At 37.1% G+C, this 19,341-nt stretch overlaps 1 protein-coding gene across 2 annotated transcripts in view; it reads left to right on the top strand.

Moving 5' to 3' along the window:
- The window catches only part of FANCC (FA complementation group C), an 81,545-nt gene extending 62,204 nt beyond the window's left edge, over window positions 1-19,341 (top strand). The window contains exons 9-15 of one of the 2 annotated variants that reach the window (XM_065655567.1): window positions 905-957; window positions 3,811-3,910; window positions 8,058-8,133; window positions 8,912-8,993; window positions 12,721-12,892; window positions 15,793-15,993; window positions 17,819-19,341. In XM_065655567.1, the coding sequence (XP_065511639.1) occupies window positions 905-957; window positions 3,811-3,910; window positions 8,058-8,133; window positions 8,912-8,993; window positions 12,721-12,892; window positions 15,793-15,993; window positions 17,819-17,962 (828 nt within the window). In that variant the 3' untranslated portion in view covers window positions 17,963-19,341. The remainder of the gene's footprint in view (window positions 1-904; window positions 958-3,810; window positions 3,911-8,057; window positions 8,134-8,911; window positions 8,994-12,720; window positions 12,893-15,792; window positions 15,994-17,818) is intronic. The other variant, XM_065655566.1, reaches the window with a different exon arrangement.

Below are 19,341 nucleotides of genomic sequence, written 5' to 3' on the forward strand. Positions count from 1 at the left end.
TCCATGCATCCTGAAGTTTATAGAGTGGATTTTATTAAACATGAATTACTCTAACTTGTTCAAGAACTATAGTTGTATCAAATCTTCAGATGCTAACTTCAGAAACACAAAGTGTGAATTTGGTTTTTAACTTAGGCAAATATAGTTTGAGGAATGCGCAAGTAGATTTTATTCTTAGTGCTCAATAAAGGCCTAATAAATCTTAGAATTTAAGAATATGGGATTAGAAAGCAGTGTGTTTACTAGTGCTTGTTTAACACAACAAGTTTCTTAAAACAGTCTGTCCTGTGGTAGCATGATAAAAAGCTTTACTAGTTTAAAAAAAAAAAAAAATTGATGCACTGAGATATTTAGCTTGTACTAGCAACTCCGAAACTCACAGAAGATGACAATATGTCAAAACGTGTTTTGGACCAGAATGTGTGTGGTACTGTTAAAGACAAGAGCGATAAATTTGATTTCTGGAATTTAATTTCGAAGATGTAGCAAGACTCTCCAAGCATATCCAAAAGGGTTTATCTGTGAAAAGGAGAGAAAAACTGAGAGTAACTCTACTCACTGTCTCTTGCCTCCAGCAATTGCATGCAGTAACCTGTTCTTTCTATCTGCCACCTTTAGTATTTTTGATGATCGTTGGCATAAACAGTTTGGGATCCCAGGTGTTTGCGTTTATCAACTGTTTACCCTGCTTGGTATCGCTGTGGATCTCCTTCCATGACTCTGACATAGTTAGTTTGAAGAACCTAATCCTCAGAAAACTGGGGGTTTCGTAAGAGTTGATCTGAGATTTACAGTTTAATAACTGCAGTGTAATAGCATCCTTGAGTTAAACTGTAAGTTACACAGTGGCAGTTGAGTAGCTTCTTATTAATGACTAATTTTCTTCCATTTGTTTTATCAACAGCCACAAGCAGCAAGCCATCCTGCCATTTTCAGAATTGTTAATGAAATTTTCAAGTAAGTTTTGAAGTGGGAAGTGTTTGCAATGATCAGTTTAAACAGCGAGGTTTTCTTCATGAGAAGACGGAGTATTATAATCTGGGATGTATTATAATTTTGGGATGTCTTCAGCTATATGTGTTAGTATACCCTTTTGTGTAATATACTGCAAATAATGAAAAATATTAAAAATCTTGTGAACTTTACATAAAAGTTAGATTATAATAATAATTGATACAGTTGACTACATTGAATTTTAGCCTTTAAAATTTATATCTTATTTTGTGCTTCAGTAGAGATTTGTGGTTGAAATATGAAATATGATTTTGAGGTGAAAATTCTAAATGCTGTAATGGGTTGGCCCATGCCAGCATGAAGACAGAATTTAGCTAAAACATTTGCACTTATCAGTGTAGCCTGAATAGTCTTCAGGATTGATATCAGATGTGCTCTTAATGGCATTAAACTATTGATCTGCCTGTTAATAATGGCTTTGGTTCTGGAATGCATTAAGATTATTTTGAAGCAATGGATATTGTATACCACATGGGGGCTTCCTGTCCTTTGTACTCAGTTTTCAGTGTCTTTTTCTCTTTACTTCACTTGACTTATTCTTTTAAAGTAGCTCTACTGCTGGGTTTGTCAGTTTCGATACAACAATAATATATTTAGTGACTGACATTCTCTGTTCATCAAGTGTTTTCCTTTTTAAGATAAAAGGGCTGCCGGGTACCCGTGTTTGGGGGCATTTGTGTGTCCGTGTGCGTGTTCAGGCTCGTGCAGACACAAACAGAAGCGCCTTTGCTGTAGCAGCGGTGAGGGTGGAACTGCTCGGCAGCTATTGCTGTCCCAGTCCTTTCTGTCGCTGTGCTCCAGTGCCTGAGCACATTAGCGTTTTCTGAATAGTTAAGACCAGTTACTTTCCCGAAGCAAAATACGCTTGAAAATTGATGTGGCTTCACCAGTCCTGTGCTAATGTCTCATGCTGGAGGCTCTATATTGTGATGGTATAGGGAGACAAAATTTTTTCAAATTTCTTGGCTTATTTAGGCTTGTGGTATAAAAAATATTTTTAAAAAATAACACGAGGCTACCTGTTTTGCACCCTTTCCATTTGGTAGACAGTAGAAATGGATGAGACGCTGTTTCTCAAATAATGTAAGACTTTGCCCAGCAGAGTATTTCCTAATAAGACTTTGAACTTGTATTAATGTTCTGAATTGTTGCAGAAATTCATGTTTTACTGTTGCTCAGCCTACATTCCTGCTCCCTTGTTTGCTTTCTACTGTTTCTACTTAGTTTGCTTGTTCCTGTACATCATTGGTATTAAAACCTTAATGTGTTTTAAAAATACTGTGTTTCAGGTCCTCTTGGTGTTAAGTGAAGCTGTATATATTAGCTAGCTTTTGCAGACCAGTTGGTTTCTGCAGCTTTGTGTTCATGTTTGTTGTATTTCACTGACATCCTTCCAACTACTATCAAGTGCTGTGCAGATGTTAAGATATTATTACAGACGTAGTCACATGTAGAGATTTTAGAGAACTGCTGATAAAGAACTTATACTTCATTGCTTGGAGATGGTGATATGTTTCTACACCTGGCAGAAAACTCCTTTTATTTTGGGGGTTAATAATCTGTTAGAAGCACAGATCTAAGCACTGTGTCTCTTCCAGGAATAACTTTCCTGCTATTCGCATGCTTTTTATTTAGGTTGATTATGCTAAATTGCTTTATCTCAGGGAGATTAACTTGTGTTTTTATTTCCCAAGTAGAAGCTTGTTTTGTTGCTATGTGCGACTCTACAGAATTCCACATACGTAGATTGTCTTGAATTTCTGTGTACTGTTTCTAATGTTTATATTAGTGATTATATGTGCCTGTAGTTTTGTGGAATTTCTCTGTTACATAAATGTGGTAGCTGTTCTTATCTTTTAGATCATTATGGAAAGAATGAAACAATTCTCTAATAAAAAAACCTCAGTGACAGCTTACTTTGAACATTTTTTCTCCTTACTATTACCTGTCTTTCAAATCAGAGAATGAAAATTACACTTTGCTGCCCGTATGTTTTTCTGCTCCATTTGCTCAAGGTTACATGCCCTATAGTTAAAGTGTTCACCTTCCTGAACCTCCTGAGTGGGTTTTATGATTTCACCATTGAAAACACATTGGAATGCACTTGTCCCTAATTAAATCTGCAGCAATTACTGACCTAAAGTACACCCTTGGTAAACACTAATTTCTGTTTGTGCTTCTGATTCATTGCTTAGTGATCACTAAAGACTGAACAACCACGGTATCAAGTTCAGTCTCCTTGTGTAGGTTTTTAAATACTTAGCTTTTAAATTTGATGAACAATTTCTGTTTGTTTTCCTGGCTCCAGCAGGACTGCTATATTTAACAGTTTAAGTCAAGATTTTTTTTTTTTTTCCCTTGAGATACCTCAGAGTATCCCAGGAGATTGTACTAGATTGTACTTTCTCTTTAATTTGAAATGGCCTATGGGATGCAGTCCCACAAAGCACTAAAGTATGGCTAACTGTAGATATTGGGAATAGTTGCTCTGCACCCAATAAGATGGTTCAGGTGCCAGATTTCCTATGTGTGTCTGCATATATATTGTATATACTTACTAAATCCAGTTTATTTGTAGGAGTTGCATATGGGGTTTTTAAAAGTAAAAATAAAATTTAAAAACCCAGCAAAGTTAGTAGTATTTCTGTCAGTTTCCACACTGGCATAATGAGCTCAGACACAGCATGAATCCACAGCAAACAAAGAATGTACCTTTTTTTCTTCATTTCAATTAACAGTGGTGTGATAGGCAGACTAATTATCTGATCTGTCATAATCTTGCTTTTCAATGCTTAGAAATGCAGTGCTGGAAACTGATGGAACACCAGAAGTTATGACCATAGTACAAGTGTTTACACAACTCTTCCTTCAGGGTCATCAGAATGAAAACAAGCAGGTTAGTCAAGATCTATTTCTTAATGTTTCTTTTCAGTGAGAGGATAGGAAATTTCACAAGAAAATAACAATTCTTCTGTTAAGAATGGTGTCTAGATAAAATGAGCTGAATAATAGCATCTCTCTACAGCTGTAGATACATGCCAAAGTTCAGTTCAAACATTTTTACCTGTGAATAAAATTCTAGTGTGAAACCAATATGTAAGAGCAATTTATCTGTCTTCACCCTGGAGTAATCCTGCAACCTGAACTGTGATTTTCACAGGCGCAGTTCCTCTGGTGCTGAAATTTCTGTCTGTGTAGTGAACAAGGTCACGATCACCCATCTTTCGCAGAAAGGATGAAAAACTCCAGATGTGTTTTTCTTTTGCATTAGCAGGATTTCTGATAATAAATGGAACAGGGATAATAACCCCATCCCCATTCTCCCCAATAATTCTAAGTAGGACACTGAATGGTCAGATTTGTCTGTTCAAAAGGTAAATTATGAAGAATACGTAGTGGTTTCAGTTTCTTGTCCTCAACAGTGGCCACTCAGAAATTTTGCCCACTTTTAAAGCTTCAAATTTCCCAGCTTAGTGTCTTCTTCACAGATTTTTGTACAGATCTTACTGAACTGAATTAAGTAGAATTAATTTTGCATATATTAATTTAAACAGGAGCAGGATCGATTTCTCGTTTTTAAATTTCAAGATGGAGACATGAAAAAGTTTTGTTTATAGGTTGCAGACTTCCTTTCACGTTCCCAAATCACACTGTCGTTTCATATCCTGACCATTTTGTTTGATTGTTTCACTCCAATTCACATGATGTAAGTTTGGACAGTATCTTATCATTTACTAGCTTTCACTTTAGACTTAAGAAAATTCCTAGTTCCTTCGATTTTTTCCATCTTTTTGGGGAGATGGTAGTCGAGAAAATTTTGGGACTTCTTGGGACTTGTGATGCACTGGCCTTTAATTTGCAGTGTGAGTGGATCAGTCTTCTAGATTCAGGCAACATGGATTAAGGATGAAACTGCAGCTGTCTTGCTTAATCTACAGGTGTTGTGTGTGTTAATTCTATGCCACCTTGGCTACATGGCAGCAACACACTGTGTAGCCCTGGGTGGAGGTGACTGAGTAGAAAAAGCAAGTAAAGATTCCACACCCATCAGACACTCAAGAGCTAATTCTGTTGTGCAGGTGATGCATTTGCTTCAGGGTGAAGTCCTTCACCTGCTGGCATTGCAACATAGACTATTGCCCACTTTTTTGTAATGATTTTAAATGTTTCCTCTATTTAAGTTGCATACAGTTTAATTCATGGTGCTCTAATTAAGGTATTATCTTCAATATTAAAATCCCTTGTTTCACAGTTTATCAACCATAATGTTACCTAACAGTTGGCATGCAAAAATGCAGGCACAGGCTGCTTCTTAGGCTTTGTTTAAATAAGTCAGATTTTTTTTTTTCTTATACCAATATTGCATATATTCATAAGGCACCGATCTCAGTGGTATCTGGATGCCCTTGACAGGACATAATGTGCTCCATTAGTATTTCACAGAGGAATGGTAAAACCATTAATGACAGAGGATGAAGAGGGTTCCGGCCAGGTCGTCTGTGACCTAGGAATTTATAGTACAGTTAATTGAGAAAAGGCTAGGCAAACAGATGTGCCCACAAAATTTTCAAAAGAACCAGGTCATTGTCTGGCAGCTGCACTGGATTGCAAGGTAAGAGGAAAACAATTCTGTATTGCAGTGTGGCAGCTGTCAGAAATAGCTGTCTTTTCTAATAACTTTGTAAGCCATTTAGAGAGAACAAGATTTGGCAGAAAAAAGCTGAAGAGTGTGAGTTTAGGAATAGTCTTGTTTCCTTGGTATTTTGGGAGACTGAAAAAGGTATAAATGGAACGCAGGGTTTAAACCTACTTAGGAAAAAAGACAATTTGTGTAGTCATTGAATCAGAAATTTAAGAATAGGGATACTGAGATTACTACTGGAATAATCCTTTTAATGTTTTGTACAAACAGATTTCCTTCAAGTTTGTGATGGTAGTGAAAGCTAACCTAAGGATATTTGGGTCACATTACTTGTGAATTTATGAACTTAAAGTTCATGGTTTTATTTGATGACAATTATAATTTCCTCCAGGACTATATTCCTTTGATCATTTCAGAACTGACAGTGGTTTTCACCTGGGAATTTTGTTTTAAATAGCTAGATAAATATTTTAAGCCACTGTTCAACTTTAATTTCCTGTTATCCATCATGGCAATTACTATAACCAGCCACATCCAAACTCATTTTGTCTCTTTGTACTTGTTTTGTACTTTCTGATGGCTTATGTAAGGAAAGAATTGCCTAAAATAGTGTGTTTGCATGATAGGAACCAAACATGTTTTGCTTTGCTTAAATAGGATGCTGAAAACTGGTTTTCATTTACTTTACAATACTGTTTTCATATGTTACTCATGCTGTGAGTTGTCTTGGCTACTACTAACTCTGTCGAGGGCTGCTTTTTTTGGTGCAAGCTAATTGGCTACATGCATACTTTAGCATAGGAATTATTAATTTTTAATTAAACTAGTTCCATGTGACAAGTAGACTTTTGGAGTCTTACCATACCAGTGATACATAGACTGTCTGAGAATACTGTATATATTAGTGTGTTGTAATGTTAATTAACTGCTGTTTACGGAACAAAAAAATTAGTAGAGAGAGAATGTGTCAGTCCATTTGTTTATAAGATACATGCATTTATATCGCAAAAGAAATGAGTTGCTAAATATGGTCTTCGTTTGATTTAGAAATGTGTCACTTTTTATAGAGTCTTTATTCCCAGTCTGTGATTCAAGAGATGATCTGTTTGCTAAATAGTCTCTTGTTCCTAAAGAAAGGAGACAGAAGAGTTCTAAGGGTGTGGTTTGCAGACTTGAAGACTGAAATGACAGAATTATAGAGTAGTTGAGGTTGGAACGAGACCTCTGGAGGTCATCTTGTCCAATACCCCAGCTCAAGCAGGGCCACCTAGGACCAGTTGCCCAGGACCATGTCCAGTCAACTTTTGAATATCTTCAAGGACTGAGACTCTACAACCACTGTGGGCAACTTGTTTGCACCCTCCCTTCAGGCATTTGTATACATTGATGAGATCCCCCTTCAGCCTTGTTTTCTCCAGGTTCTCTCAGCCTTTCCTCATAGGAGAGATGTTCCAGTCCCTTAATCATCCTTGTGGCCCTTTGTTGAACTCTCTCCAGTATGTCCATGTCTCTCTTGTACTAAAGAGCCTAGAACCAGACATCGTACTCCAGGTTTGGCTGCTGTAGTGGCTGCTCACCAGTGCTGAGGGCAAAGATCACGTCACTTGACCTGCTGGCAATCCTTTGCCTAATGCAGCTCAAGATACCATTTGCTGCCTCTGCAGCAAGGGCACATTGCTGGCTCACATTCAACTTGGTGTCCACCAGGACCCCCAGGTCTTTTTCTGCAAAACTGGTTTCCAACAGGTTGGCTCCCAGCAGGTACCGGTGCCTGGGGTTGTCCCTCCCCAGGTGCAGGACTTTACACTTCTCCTTATTGAACTTCATGAGGCTTCTGTCAGCCCATTTTCCAGCCTGTCCTCTGCGTGGCAGCATGACCGCTGGCATAACAGCCACTCCTCCCATTTTTGTGTCATCGCAAACTGGCAGATCCTAAGAATGTTAGGTTTCTATTTGTGAACGTAAGGCAATAATCTACATCAGTCCCTCAGATTTTGTGGATATTATTAGTTCTTAGTTTAATATGATCTGTGAACCTGTTTACACTGGAAAATTGAATTAAACTAATTAATATCTTTTTACCTCTGCATATTAAGAGTGAAGGCTTTCGTGATTACAGGGAAAAAGACTAAGAATACTAAGATATAATTTTCCTCAGGCTCTGAATCTTTTTTAATCACGTATTTTAAAAATCCACAAATTATTATTTTTTCTAAGCAAGCTTTTCCTAAATATCCCCCTTCTTTCTTTATGTAAAATCCCCAAATTAAGTGTAGATGTACTTTTGTGTTCTCTTGCTTCAGTCTGTGTTGCTAATTACTACCTTAAATGAGATTGTTCACTGTGGGGTTTTTTTAAAAGCTGACCAGAAAATTCTTAAAATAATCATTTTTTATCTTAGCATAAATTTCCATTGAAGGCCTACTTCCCTTACCATCACCAGCCTCTTGTAGCAGCTTTACTCAAACGTCCTTTTGGTAAGTTTCTTCATTAAATACTTGCAGCATTCACCAACCTGCATGATCTGTATATTTCTTAAAGTAACTTTAAAAGGGATAAAAACAAAATTTTGCCATTTCCTCAGTAGAGTGTGTTGACTTAGCAATTTTAATAATATTCTTCTAATGTGTTTTTCTGCAGGAATATCTAATTCTTATCTAACAATAACAGAGAATCATACTTTAAAGAAAACTAAACCAGAAGTGAATGACAGAGTGCATAATTTTGTAGGAGTGAAGACAAGTTATCAAGATTGTAAAAATTTACTGAATATCGTATTATATTAGTAATTGTCATTATTAAAAATTTTGTATGTATTTGACAAGAAATAGCCTGCTTGAATTCAGCTCATCTTTTAGATTGCGGACCAATTTTTTTTTTCAGGTTTCCCGTTTTTATAGATCAAGAAGCCACTGCTCAATATGGTACAGTTTTTCATGAGCGATAATTTCAGCTCAGCACAAAAGACTCTGAGAATGTTGCTCCACTGATTATACAGTAAAATGGAGGTAGCATTTACACAGGGGTACATCTGCTTCATTTGAATATTCCTAGCTGTACTTCCTCACATGGTCTTGTCAATGAATTGTTCTAGGAAACACAGTAATAGTTATTGTAGAAAACTGGGAAATTTTAAATGCTTGATGATAACTGAATCAAATTGCACAGATTTTAATGCTAGCTTAATATGGTTAATTTCAGTGTTCTGTTCTAGTTGGACAGACTAGACTTTTAAGAGGGTTTTTTTTTCATCAGAAGTGCCAACTACACACTGGGCTCAACACTTGAAACACATTTCACATATGCTCAAGGCATTGGTAGAAGATGCAGACATTAGGTAAGCAGTATTATATTTTCTAACTTTCATTTGAAGTCTTTAGTAGCTACATTTCATAATTTTCTTATTATTCTCTAAATAAAACTTTGTTTTAATGAGCAGGACTTAGATTACTTACAGAACCTGAATTTGTAGCACTTACAGACCTGACCAATAAGCGTCTGGGTAAAGAAATCTTGTTCTTTTCATTTCAGCAAATAGCTGTCTGCATAAGAGAAATGCTTACTTGCCTGCTCTCCCATTTCTCTCCAAAAACTTTCAAAACTGATTCTGGATTGAATAACAAGAGAACTCTTTCACGCAGAAAAGTAGCCAGCATTGGAAAGAGCCTTTCATGAGTGGTATTGTTTTATGAAGGCGATTGTATTGGTTTTCAGCAGGCTTGTGCAAACATCCAAGCTTCAAACTTCTTGGTTTTTTTCATAAAGATATGGCTTCTAGACTGCAGTATCATTTTTTGTTATATTACTCTTTGAGCTGACACCCCATGTTTCTGACCCGTTGCCCTTAGCTTTTTTTGTCCAAATAGTTGTTACAACAAATGGTAGTGTTTATCTATACAAATTCTGCTTTGGTAGTAGATGGTCTAGGACTATGTGAAAAGAAAGGAAGACAGACAGACAGAGAGAAAGAACGACAGAGAGAAAGAACGACAGAGAGAAGGAAAGACAGAGAGAAGGAAAGACAGAAGGAAAGAGAGAGAGAAAGAGAGAAAGAAAGAAAGAAAAAGAAAGGAAGGTAGGTAGGTAGGTGGGTTGGACACGTGTCTGCTTAGATCTGCTCCAAGAGTGAACTTTCCAAACAATACTGAAATACTTTTAAATTCAAAGAAACCAATTTCATTTTGATTTAAAACCTGAACTATTTCAATAGAAACCTAGGCCAGATAGACTTGCAAATCAAGATCCCCAACTGTCCTGGAAGACACCTTGTGTCCCAGAAGGCAGATACTGCCATCCATCATGTTTGATTTCATTTAGCTCATGGAAGCTTTTATTTCTGTTGTTGAGCAGCAGAAAAAAAAGCTTTTTGCTGTTCCCCCTGAGGCTGGGCTGCCTTGCTGGCAGCTTCTCACTTTCTGTGTGAGCTGCGGTTCCATGCTGTGTCTCACCTGTTCATGCCTGAAGTCTGTCAAACCTTTACACCCTTGGAGTGTGACCAGTAGCTGACCATGGCTTCTTAAAGAAACACATAGCTCAAACTTAGAACAAACAAATAAAACAAATATCATCCGTCGTGATGTGTTACAATGATAGAGGCGTGTCTGTTATGCCTTTGTTGCCTAGCCCTTTCGTGGCTTATATTGTCTTTTTCCTCCTTTGATTTGATAGTACACTAGTTTGAATAGCACTGAACTTGCCAGAATATCCTCCTACTTCCTTTGGAACTCATGCAACAATTATGTTTCCTACCAAAATCCTCTCAGTTACAAAGAAAATGGATTTGGCTCAAGTTTTTAAATACCAATATCCATAATTAAACTGTATTCAGTTTTCTTTTGTTGCTTTATTCCTGATTCTGCATCCTTTCTACTTAATAACATTAACAGAGGAGCAAAAAATACTCTTGCATATCCTCTTGCTTCTGTAGTCAGTGCTGTTTATATTGCTTGTTTTGCAATGTTTTTATTTTACACCAAATGTAAGTCTTACAGCAAGCTGCTTTCTGTGTATTTCTACTAATGAACAGATCACTTCTGTGTCATTAATTATTATTACATGTAGTCATCTCAGTGAAGAGTAAATATTATGTGACATTTTAAACCAGAAATCAACTGATGTACATTTTGCTGGGAGAAGTCTCAGAAAAATCGAAAGGCTACTTTTGGCAATGACAGGGGAGCAGTTGCCATAGGCGCCACTATAGAGCAGGCAAAAAACAGAAGTGGAGGGTATGTGACCCCGAAGCAGAAAAGTTACGGTGAGTTGTAAGTGCATTAGTCTTTCTAGGCAAGAACTAAATTGTATTCTGCTAAGTACCTGTTAAAATCAGTTTAATACTTAAAGTTTAAGGACCTGTATTTACCCCTTGAGCTATGAAGACTTCCAGTTGTAAATACTGTCAATATTATCCTAAGTATAGTTATCTGTTCTGACTAAGTAACTTCCAATTTCATCTTCGATTGCACATCACTGGGTTTCAGAACTAGCCTATCCACTTATGTTGTCACAGCATTGAATTATGGTCAGATTAGCAGATTGTTTTGCTGAGAGGCAAAGATTGCTGAGATTGTTTTGCTGTTGTCCTTCGTCACTATCACATTTGTTTGTTTTTTCAAAGGTTTTAAAGTTGCATTTCCAGATTCTAGTATCTTCGAAGACTTTACCAGTGCTGATCCTGTTCCTTTAGCAGAGGAATTTTAGTCTCAGATTTTGTCACACATCTCTAGTTCCCTGCTGAGCCATGCTGCTGGCCCTCCAAAAGCCGTGGAATATCGACAATGGTGACTTCTAGAGCAGTCACCTCAGTACTCTATTTTCTCTCTATGAATCTGTGTCAACATCTTACGCCTGATGTCAATTATCACACCCAAAATACTGAACGGTGGATTTGTGTCCTAGGAATAGGATTTAGAAGCCGTAAGATTCTGTGGCATATAGACAATATAATTTCCAGGGTCAATAATTTCTGAGGCACTTATAGACAACATCAGTCGCCAGTATAATCCAGACATAGAATAGTGTCTGCACACGCCACACCTTCATCCATAAAACTGTGCCTCCCCCCCGCTTTGGAAAGCCTTAAAGATAAAACAGTTTATTCCAACTATGACCTTGTCATGTTGCCCAGATGATGTGATGGTATCAGACAACTTCACCAACTCCTGAAATTTCTAAGATCTCTTGGAGTTCCCTGGAAAGCATCAGCTTTTGGAGTCCCCAGAAGTAAAACATAAGGAAAACCTCTAATTCTTCAAACTTTTGCCAAACTTAATAGGAATAATTGTTCCTGGTTCTTAATCTATTTCCAGCTGTCCTTCTGTCTGTCCTTCCTTCCACTGTCCATCTTACTTCTTGCTTCAGAGAAGCCTACCATTAGTTTGCATCTCCCCATTATTTCTCTTTTCTTTAATCTTAACTTTAGAAGAGTGCATGTGAGAAATTGTAGAGATGAGCTGTGGTCCATTCTCACCTTTCTTACTGTAGTAACTCAGTTGTAAATAGTTTCAAAATTTTCCTTAAAGAGGACCTGAATTTTAAGAGTCAGGAGATGAATTTCGTTAACAATTTTATATTTGGTCCATATAAATGTAGTTCCTCAGGAATTACCAAAAAGCCTGTGCCTTATGAATTACCAAAGACCAGAAAATGACCCTGGAAAGCAACAGAGAAACTGAGAGACAATATAAGGCAACAGTATGTTAGAATACAACACTTGAAATACAATTTAAAGTTTTGCAAATCCTTCAACTGGAGAGTGTAAACAATAAGGTTTAATTTTATGATGCATAGTTTAATAGTATTTTGTCACAGTTATTAGAAACTGTTGTTATGGATAGTCTGTTCTACTGGCAAAGTTAATCTGTTAGTAGCACTGAATATGTCTCATTTGATCGTGACTGCAGGTAATAGAGTAGTACGTGGCTGTATGTTTAGCAAGTAAGGTATTATCTGTTAAGAGTAGTTGAGGATTTTAGTTTTCATGCCAGCACCTTTGCAGTTAACTTAAGACATTTAAAAATATTAAATAACAGGAAATACTTAATGGTATGTTTGTTATTTTCCAGTTCTCTTGCTGACCTTTTTGAAATCTGGTTTTTGGTTGCCCATTTTGGAGAATGGCTGGATATTGCGGCAGAACAACTACTGAAGGCTGCTGTAGAACCAGATACTTTGCTGTGGCTGCTGGCGTTTTACTATTGTCCTCAGAATGCAAATCAACAAAGGACTCAGACAATGGTGGGTAATGTAGTGATAGTAAGCAGCAATAAGCAGTCAATAGTCTGTTTATAGCTTATTGCTATAAAACAAATAGTGCATGCTGGAAAAATGAAAGATCTACACTGGAGAAGGTATCAGCTTTACAAGGTCTCCTGGGAATTGTGTTGCATTGGAGCAGTTGGAAGATAATTTTTGTGAATTTTCTTGGTGACATTTACAAAACATTTTTCCTCTGTTTAAAGTATATTGTATAGATTAGTACCTTCTTGGCTTTCTTTTGGATAATTTGGGTGCTTTTAATCAGGAATAAAACTGCTCTAGAAATTATATTTTTTTAATCACTGTGTGGCGGAATTCAACATTCCTGTGTTCTGGCATCTTCTGAGAAGGAAGCACAAGAGAAATCACAAGAACAGTTGGAGCAGTGAAGATACTTACCAGACACAGCCCTGAATCCTAAGCTTGCCCATCTCTTCTGATTTCTCTTGTGCATCTTTACTGTTTTTTGGCATGTATGAGATTGTAACAAGTATGTTATATTTCCATATGCTAGGTTTCTAACAGAAGGAAGCAGTGTTGTACTGCATGAAGAGTGCTTTGTGTCTATGTATGCATGCAAATACAAGAAAGCCTTGAATTTAGACTGATTTGTTTGAACTAGCCCAAGCAATCTGATCTACAAAGTCCAGATTCAACGTTTGGCTGCAGCATCTCTAGTTTACTTAAACTAAAAATTGATTGTTTGATTTAAAAATGCAGTTCAGTACACTACAGTAGTAAAACATCATGCTTTCATTTTACATCTAATGGCCCGTGTATAACAGTGTGTCTGCAATATTTTATTTCCTTCTCTTCCCCTTCTGCCACCGAGACAGCACTACAAGTGCAACCTCACAACCCAATCACTTTTCAATTTTTTTTTCTGTTTAATTTCTTATAGCCTAGGAGAGGGAGTGGGATATTGGCTGAGCAGGGTTAGGTTAGAGCTATAGTGAAGTGAAGAAACCAGAGTTGGTTTTGGAATACAGTTTAGGGAAAGAAGGAAATACTCGAGCAATAAGCATGAGTGAATGAAACTGAGGGACTATAGTTGCAGAACTACATATGGAACATTGTTCTAACTCCAGCGCCACAGAATGAAATCACGTCGTCCTATATATAAAATCACCTCCCTGTGTGTCCCCTATTCTATCAGTTTGTTATTCTGTTGTAATGTGTGACAAACTTTAGTGAGAAAAAGCTTTTCCACTGACAGCCCACGCAGTTACTCGTCTGCTCCCAGAAGTCTAATCTTTCAGTTCGTTATGATTCTTTCCTTCAGTTGTGTCAAGCAATACATTCTTTCTCCCAGGCTACTTCAGGCTACTTCAGAAGTATTCCCACAGTTCATGCAAAGCTTCCGTGTTTAGTTAGATATTTGCTTTTTCTTCTAATTTGTTCTTTGGCAGGTTAGCTCTCAGCTCTGTCAATGCGAGTGGTTTCCTCCTCTACCCTGAACCTTTCACCAATTAAGGATTAAGATGGGGTAGGAACTTCTGGCGGAGGCCAGGCTGGAGGACTTTTCATTAAGTGTATTCTTGTGTGGAAAGGCATGCAGTCATGACTTAAGATTTTGTCTTCCTGCTACTGACTTTAGGTAGCAGCATATATATCAGCAGGAGCAGAACACATAGGGTCAAAATGATTTAAAGACTAAAGAAGTGACTTTTGCTGTTCACTGGACTTTCCTCATATGTGCAAGACTGAATATTCTTCTCCTCAACATTTATTCATTTGTTGGAGTCCTTTCATACCTTTAGACTCTGAAACACTGGAGAAACAAAATGTGGAGGTTGGTCATAGTAACTTTGGCACTAAGGATGAGTCTTCTAGGGTAGGTGAGCTCATGGAGCAGAGCCTGCTGCTGTCCATCTCTAGTCTCTGGCACAGCATAAGACTAGGAAGCAAAGAGGGCTAAAGGATCTTGAAGAATTCCAGTTACCTTTCTTTAGATTCTGGTATCGTTTGTTAGCTCACACGTAATTGTGGACATAATTCAAGAATTCAGATTATTTTATGTGGAGTTGTTAATAGGCCAGGGATGAAAAAAGCAAGGTCAGGTAAATAACTGAAGCAAATTGTCCTAATGAGCATGGTGGAGAAAAGGGTGTCCCTTTCCTTTGGTTCTGCAGTGGTATATTTTTCCATTGTTCCTGCATTTAATCATATGGGGTTTTTCTACCAATTTGTTTATTTTTAATACAGTGAACAGAATTATTGTTAGGATTTTTTGCAATAGTTGCTTATAGTTATTTTTCCATTATTGTTAGCGATTTTTTGCAAATAGTTGCTTATAGTTATTTTTCCATTGTGTATGTGCCAAAATCTTCTGTTTTGTCCTCCTGATAAAAATTATTTTTTATTGGCTAACTCAAGAGGTAAAAACGTAAGTTGCAAACAACACAGGAAGAAGGAAAAAAAATGCATTCTTATCAGAACATTTTATCAGTTGAGGTCAGACTGCATGGGGATTTAATTGATTTGTAGCAGCAATACTGCAATGAGCCTGTGAGGAGCCTCTGTTCTTTTTTTCCACAATGCAAAATTCTGACCATGTTCTCCTGAAGGACTTTATCCATTTCCTTTTATTATTAAAAAAGGTCAAATCCTGGCTTGATGCGCTGCCTGCTTAATTTGTAAGACCAAAGAAAATTTTTAAAAATCTATTTTGTCTACTTCTGTGTGCGTGAATCAGTATAAAAGAAATGTGTACAGCCCTTCCTTCCCTGTTCTCCCTGCTGCTTAAATTCAAACTCTTTTCAGATTTGGCTAGCTTCTGCCAAGGATTCAGTTTCCTGTTTGTGAATAAATCCAAAGGAAAAATACCATAGGTATGACCTTCTCTCTGATCCTGCATCCTTTGAAATTGTTTCCTACAGGTAGAAGCTCAAGCAGTCTACAATCATCTAATGAGGCTCTTCAGCTGTACGGTCCTTTCTGTCAAAGATCTGGAGGCTGCTGTCCACAGTGTGAAGGATGTGGAGCAGTGTCGTAGCAAGCATCTTATAACACATCTTGTTACCAACTTTTTGCTCTTTTCTTCTGGTGGACATACAATTGCCCAGGAATTTATTTACCATGTAAGTGTTTCTTCCTTATTTAAGTAAAATATTTTTGTATTATTATTATTTTGGATTTAAGCTCCTATCTGCTAATAAGGAAGACACATAACAGAATTAAAGAAGATCATGACTACAGCAACTACACCTAACTTGCCACATATCTATTTCAGCTACAGTCAAAATATTTTCCTTCTTGACACTTCTTGACAAGATCTCACTGAAAAGGTTGCTGTCCTGACTATACAGCTGCAGAAACAGTTGGAGCAGTAGCTTACAATTAAGGGATACCTACAGTTCATTTACACCTGGCATAGATAGCATGTGCAAATATTTTGCTCTTCCCAGTTATAAATCGCTCCCTTAATGATCCAGCTGCTGCAGAGATGATGGAACTGTCTTCACTCTGTTTTCATTATGTAAAAGAGGTAATTACTAAGCATTGGCATTGACGAGGCAGAAGCTTGATGCTTTAGCAAAGCCAGAGAGGAAACTGGTGTGACATTGAGAGAAAAAAAGAACAAAGACCTGAGAGAGTGTCACGTAGGGTGTGGAAAAATCTGAAAGGGTGTAAAATGTTGGAAGCCTGCCACAGTATCTTGCTGTTGTTGGTGAGAGCCTTCAGGTGTATTGGCGCAAATAGTAAAAGGTGGCTTTGGCTCTCAGGATAAACAGTACTATCTCAGTATGAGATTAGGAATTTATTCCTCTCTAACTATAAACCATACTCTTTTAAGAACTACAAGCCTCCTGTACAAGCAGGTCTAGGGGTCAGTGTGTGGTTTTAGCATTTAATAAGTTTTTCCTTTAAGCAGCAGTGTGCTCTTCCATCTGTATAGGGTATATGGCATGTATAAGGAGCCTGATTTTATGATGCTGGAAACCTATTTTGGTGGTTATTCCTTCTGGCTGACTGTGCAGGCATAACATTTTTCTGTTTAAGAAGGGCTAAGATACTTCTGGCATTTTAGGTGTAAGTTCACAAGTGATCCACTTCTCTTAGCATGAGAATGTAATGATAAAATTAGGGGAGTTGTATGTATTTTACAGTCTGCTCTTTTTAGTTTTGAGGAGTGTGGCTGCTGAGCAGTGATGCTGCAATATACTAGTCTGCTACTTTACTTCAGGAAAACCAAACGCAATTTCTAATTTCTTTATAGAAAGCAACATAGCTAACTTTCAAAACTCTGAGTATTTCTCACTGGAGGGTGATCATGAGCTGTTTCAGGCCAGAGTATGTTGGTCTGATGAATTTTGAGTGTATCTGTGTAATCATTAATGTGTAGCTAGGCTCCCCATGTGATTTGAAAAGGCCTGAAGACAATATATGAAAGGCAGAATGGTATGGAACCAAATGGCAGTGGTTTTGGTTAGCATACTAAACTTTGGGATTAATGCAGCAGATAATGTAAAGTCCCTCCTGCAATTTAGGGTATTTTCCAGGTACTTTATAATCTTCTGGGAGAGGGATTTATTTTTACTTTTGAAAACTTTACAGAATTGAATTGTCTTTGCAAACTCACACCAAACCTTCATGTACTTTTAGTTGTTTGCTGAGGAGATGACTTCTAAATGGTTACACTGTCCATTTGTCTTTCCTTTAAAAGCTTTTTGACTTTTTGATTTGTTTTGCTTAAATTTGAGAAAACAGTAAAAATCTCAAAGTTGCTCAGTTCCACCAAGATGTATGAAAAGAGACACCTTGAGCAGATGTTGCTTTTGAACTCAGAGCATCTCACATGTTCAATGGTCATAGACAAATCTGCGGTTTTGTTGCAAATATTAGTGGAGAATCCTTAGTACTTAGCAACATAATTGTATTATTTCCCATCTTCTCTGTTTTCAGATTACTGAGACAACTGATACAAGCAAAGAAGTTTGTAGCCTTCTTATCCGTACTGCGTACAGAATTAACCATAGCGGAGAAGAAAACCAAAGGACTCTGAAGCTGCTGAATGAACTTCTTCAAAAACTAACATTGAAAGTTTAGCTTTTTGATGTCATCTATTTATCAAGCAAACAAATCAGATCTTTATTCAGGTGTCAGACTTTCACAAAAGTCTTGCACTGCAGGTTACCAGGAGTAGAAAAATATCTACTAAAGCATATCCCTCAACTTTTCTATTCCTTCATATACATTTGAAAATAACCATTTGTATGGAAATGTTAACCTTTTAGAACATAACAGTAAATATTAAAGATGGTTGGAAATTATACTCCGAGCACCTTCTTTAACAAGAGACCTACATAATTTAACGCAGTTCACTCATCTCCTTGTTGTTTATCTGGCTGGGGATCTGTTTCTCTCCCAAATTTACACATGGTTTTATTAGAAAATTGTATCCAATTGCTCAGTTGGTAAGTTGTTCCTAAAATGTTTTGTTCTATTATTGTGCTTTTATGAAACTAACAATGATCTCAAGTGAGACTTAGTGATTCATTGGGAATGCGCTCTGTGTTCTCAGGAAATTGAAGTTTCCTGAACTCTCTTTAGTTCTTTTTGAAAATGTTTCCAAAATGAAACTCCTCTCAGATTCGCTAGATTATTTTTTCAGTACGGCAGCTTCAACAGGACAGTGTTCTCTGCAAAGTACTATATCCATAGCTGGTCTTTGTCAAGAGATACTGCAGCTAGAAGGTTGCTTGCAGTACAGACTGTTTTCAGTGTGCCCTGACTGATGCTATTGTTTTACTTGTTTAAGAAATTTTTTTTACAGTCAGACAAAACAGGGCAAACACAATATAGGCATAAGGAAACTTTCCAGTTTGAGGGCCAGATTTCCTAAAGAGAGCATACGGTTGCTACTAATCTCCTTCCTTTTTGTGTCCAAGGGTAGTTTGCTTGCTTCTTTGTTTAGGTTTTTTGTCTCATGCAAAGAGCATGGACAGGGAGCTATGGCTCACTGTTTTACCCCTAGGAAAGTATTTGTCCCAAGAATTTTGTGTAATTGTTTCTAGCTTAACCAGAAAAATAAGCAGGGAGAATAGTAACGACGCAGGATCTTAATTCTTTTCAGTAATTTGTTTTCATATATTACCTAGCTTTAATGTCAACATTTGTGCTGTGTTCAAAGATGCTGCTTCGAATACTATTCTTGCGTATAAAATCAGAGGCATGTGTCTTAAATTAAGACAGCTTTCCGAATGTGGCATTTGTTATTGAGCAAGCGAAAAGAAAAACAATGTACTTAGTGTTCCTTGGCTGTAAGAAGTGGAAAGATATTTTTTGTAATGCTGTTGTCTGATTTCTTATGATTTTGTTCCCAGTGAGACATATCAGACTAAATTACAGAAGCAACATGTCCTCTCAGTCAGTTTGTTAATATTTGATTCCAGCATATGAAGAAACAGTAAATACATAATGTATGT

Source organism: Caloenas nicobarica, chromosome Z (genome assembly GCF_036013445.1).
Source record: "Caloenas nicobarica isolate bCalNic1 chromosome Z, bCalNic1.hap1, whole genome shotgun sequence".
In the NCBI taxonomy this organism is placed as follows: domain Eukaryota; kingdom Metazoa; phylum Chordata; class Aves; order Columbiformes; family Columbidae; genus Caloenas; species Caloenas nicobarica.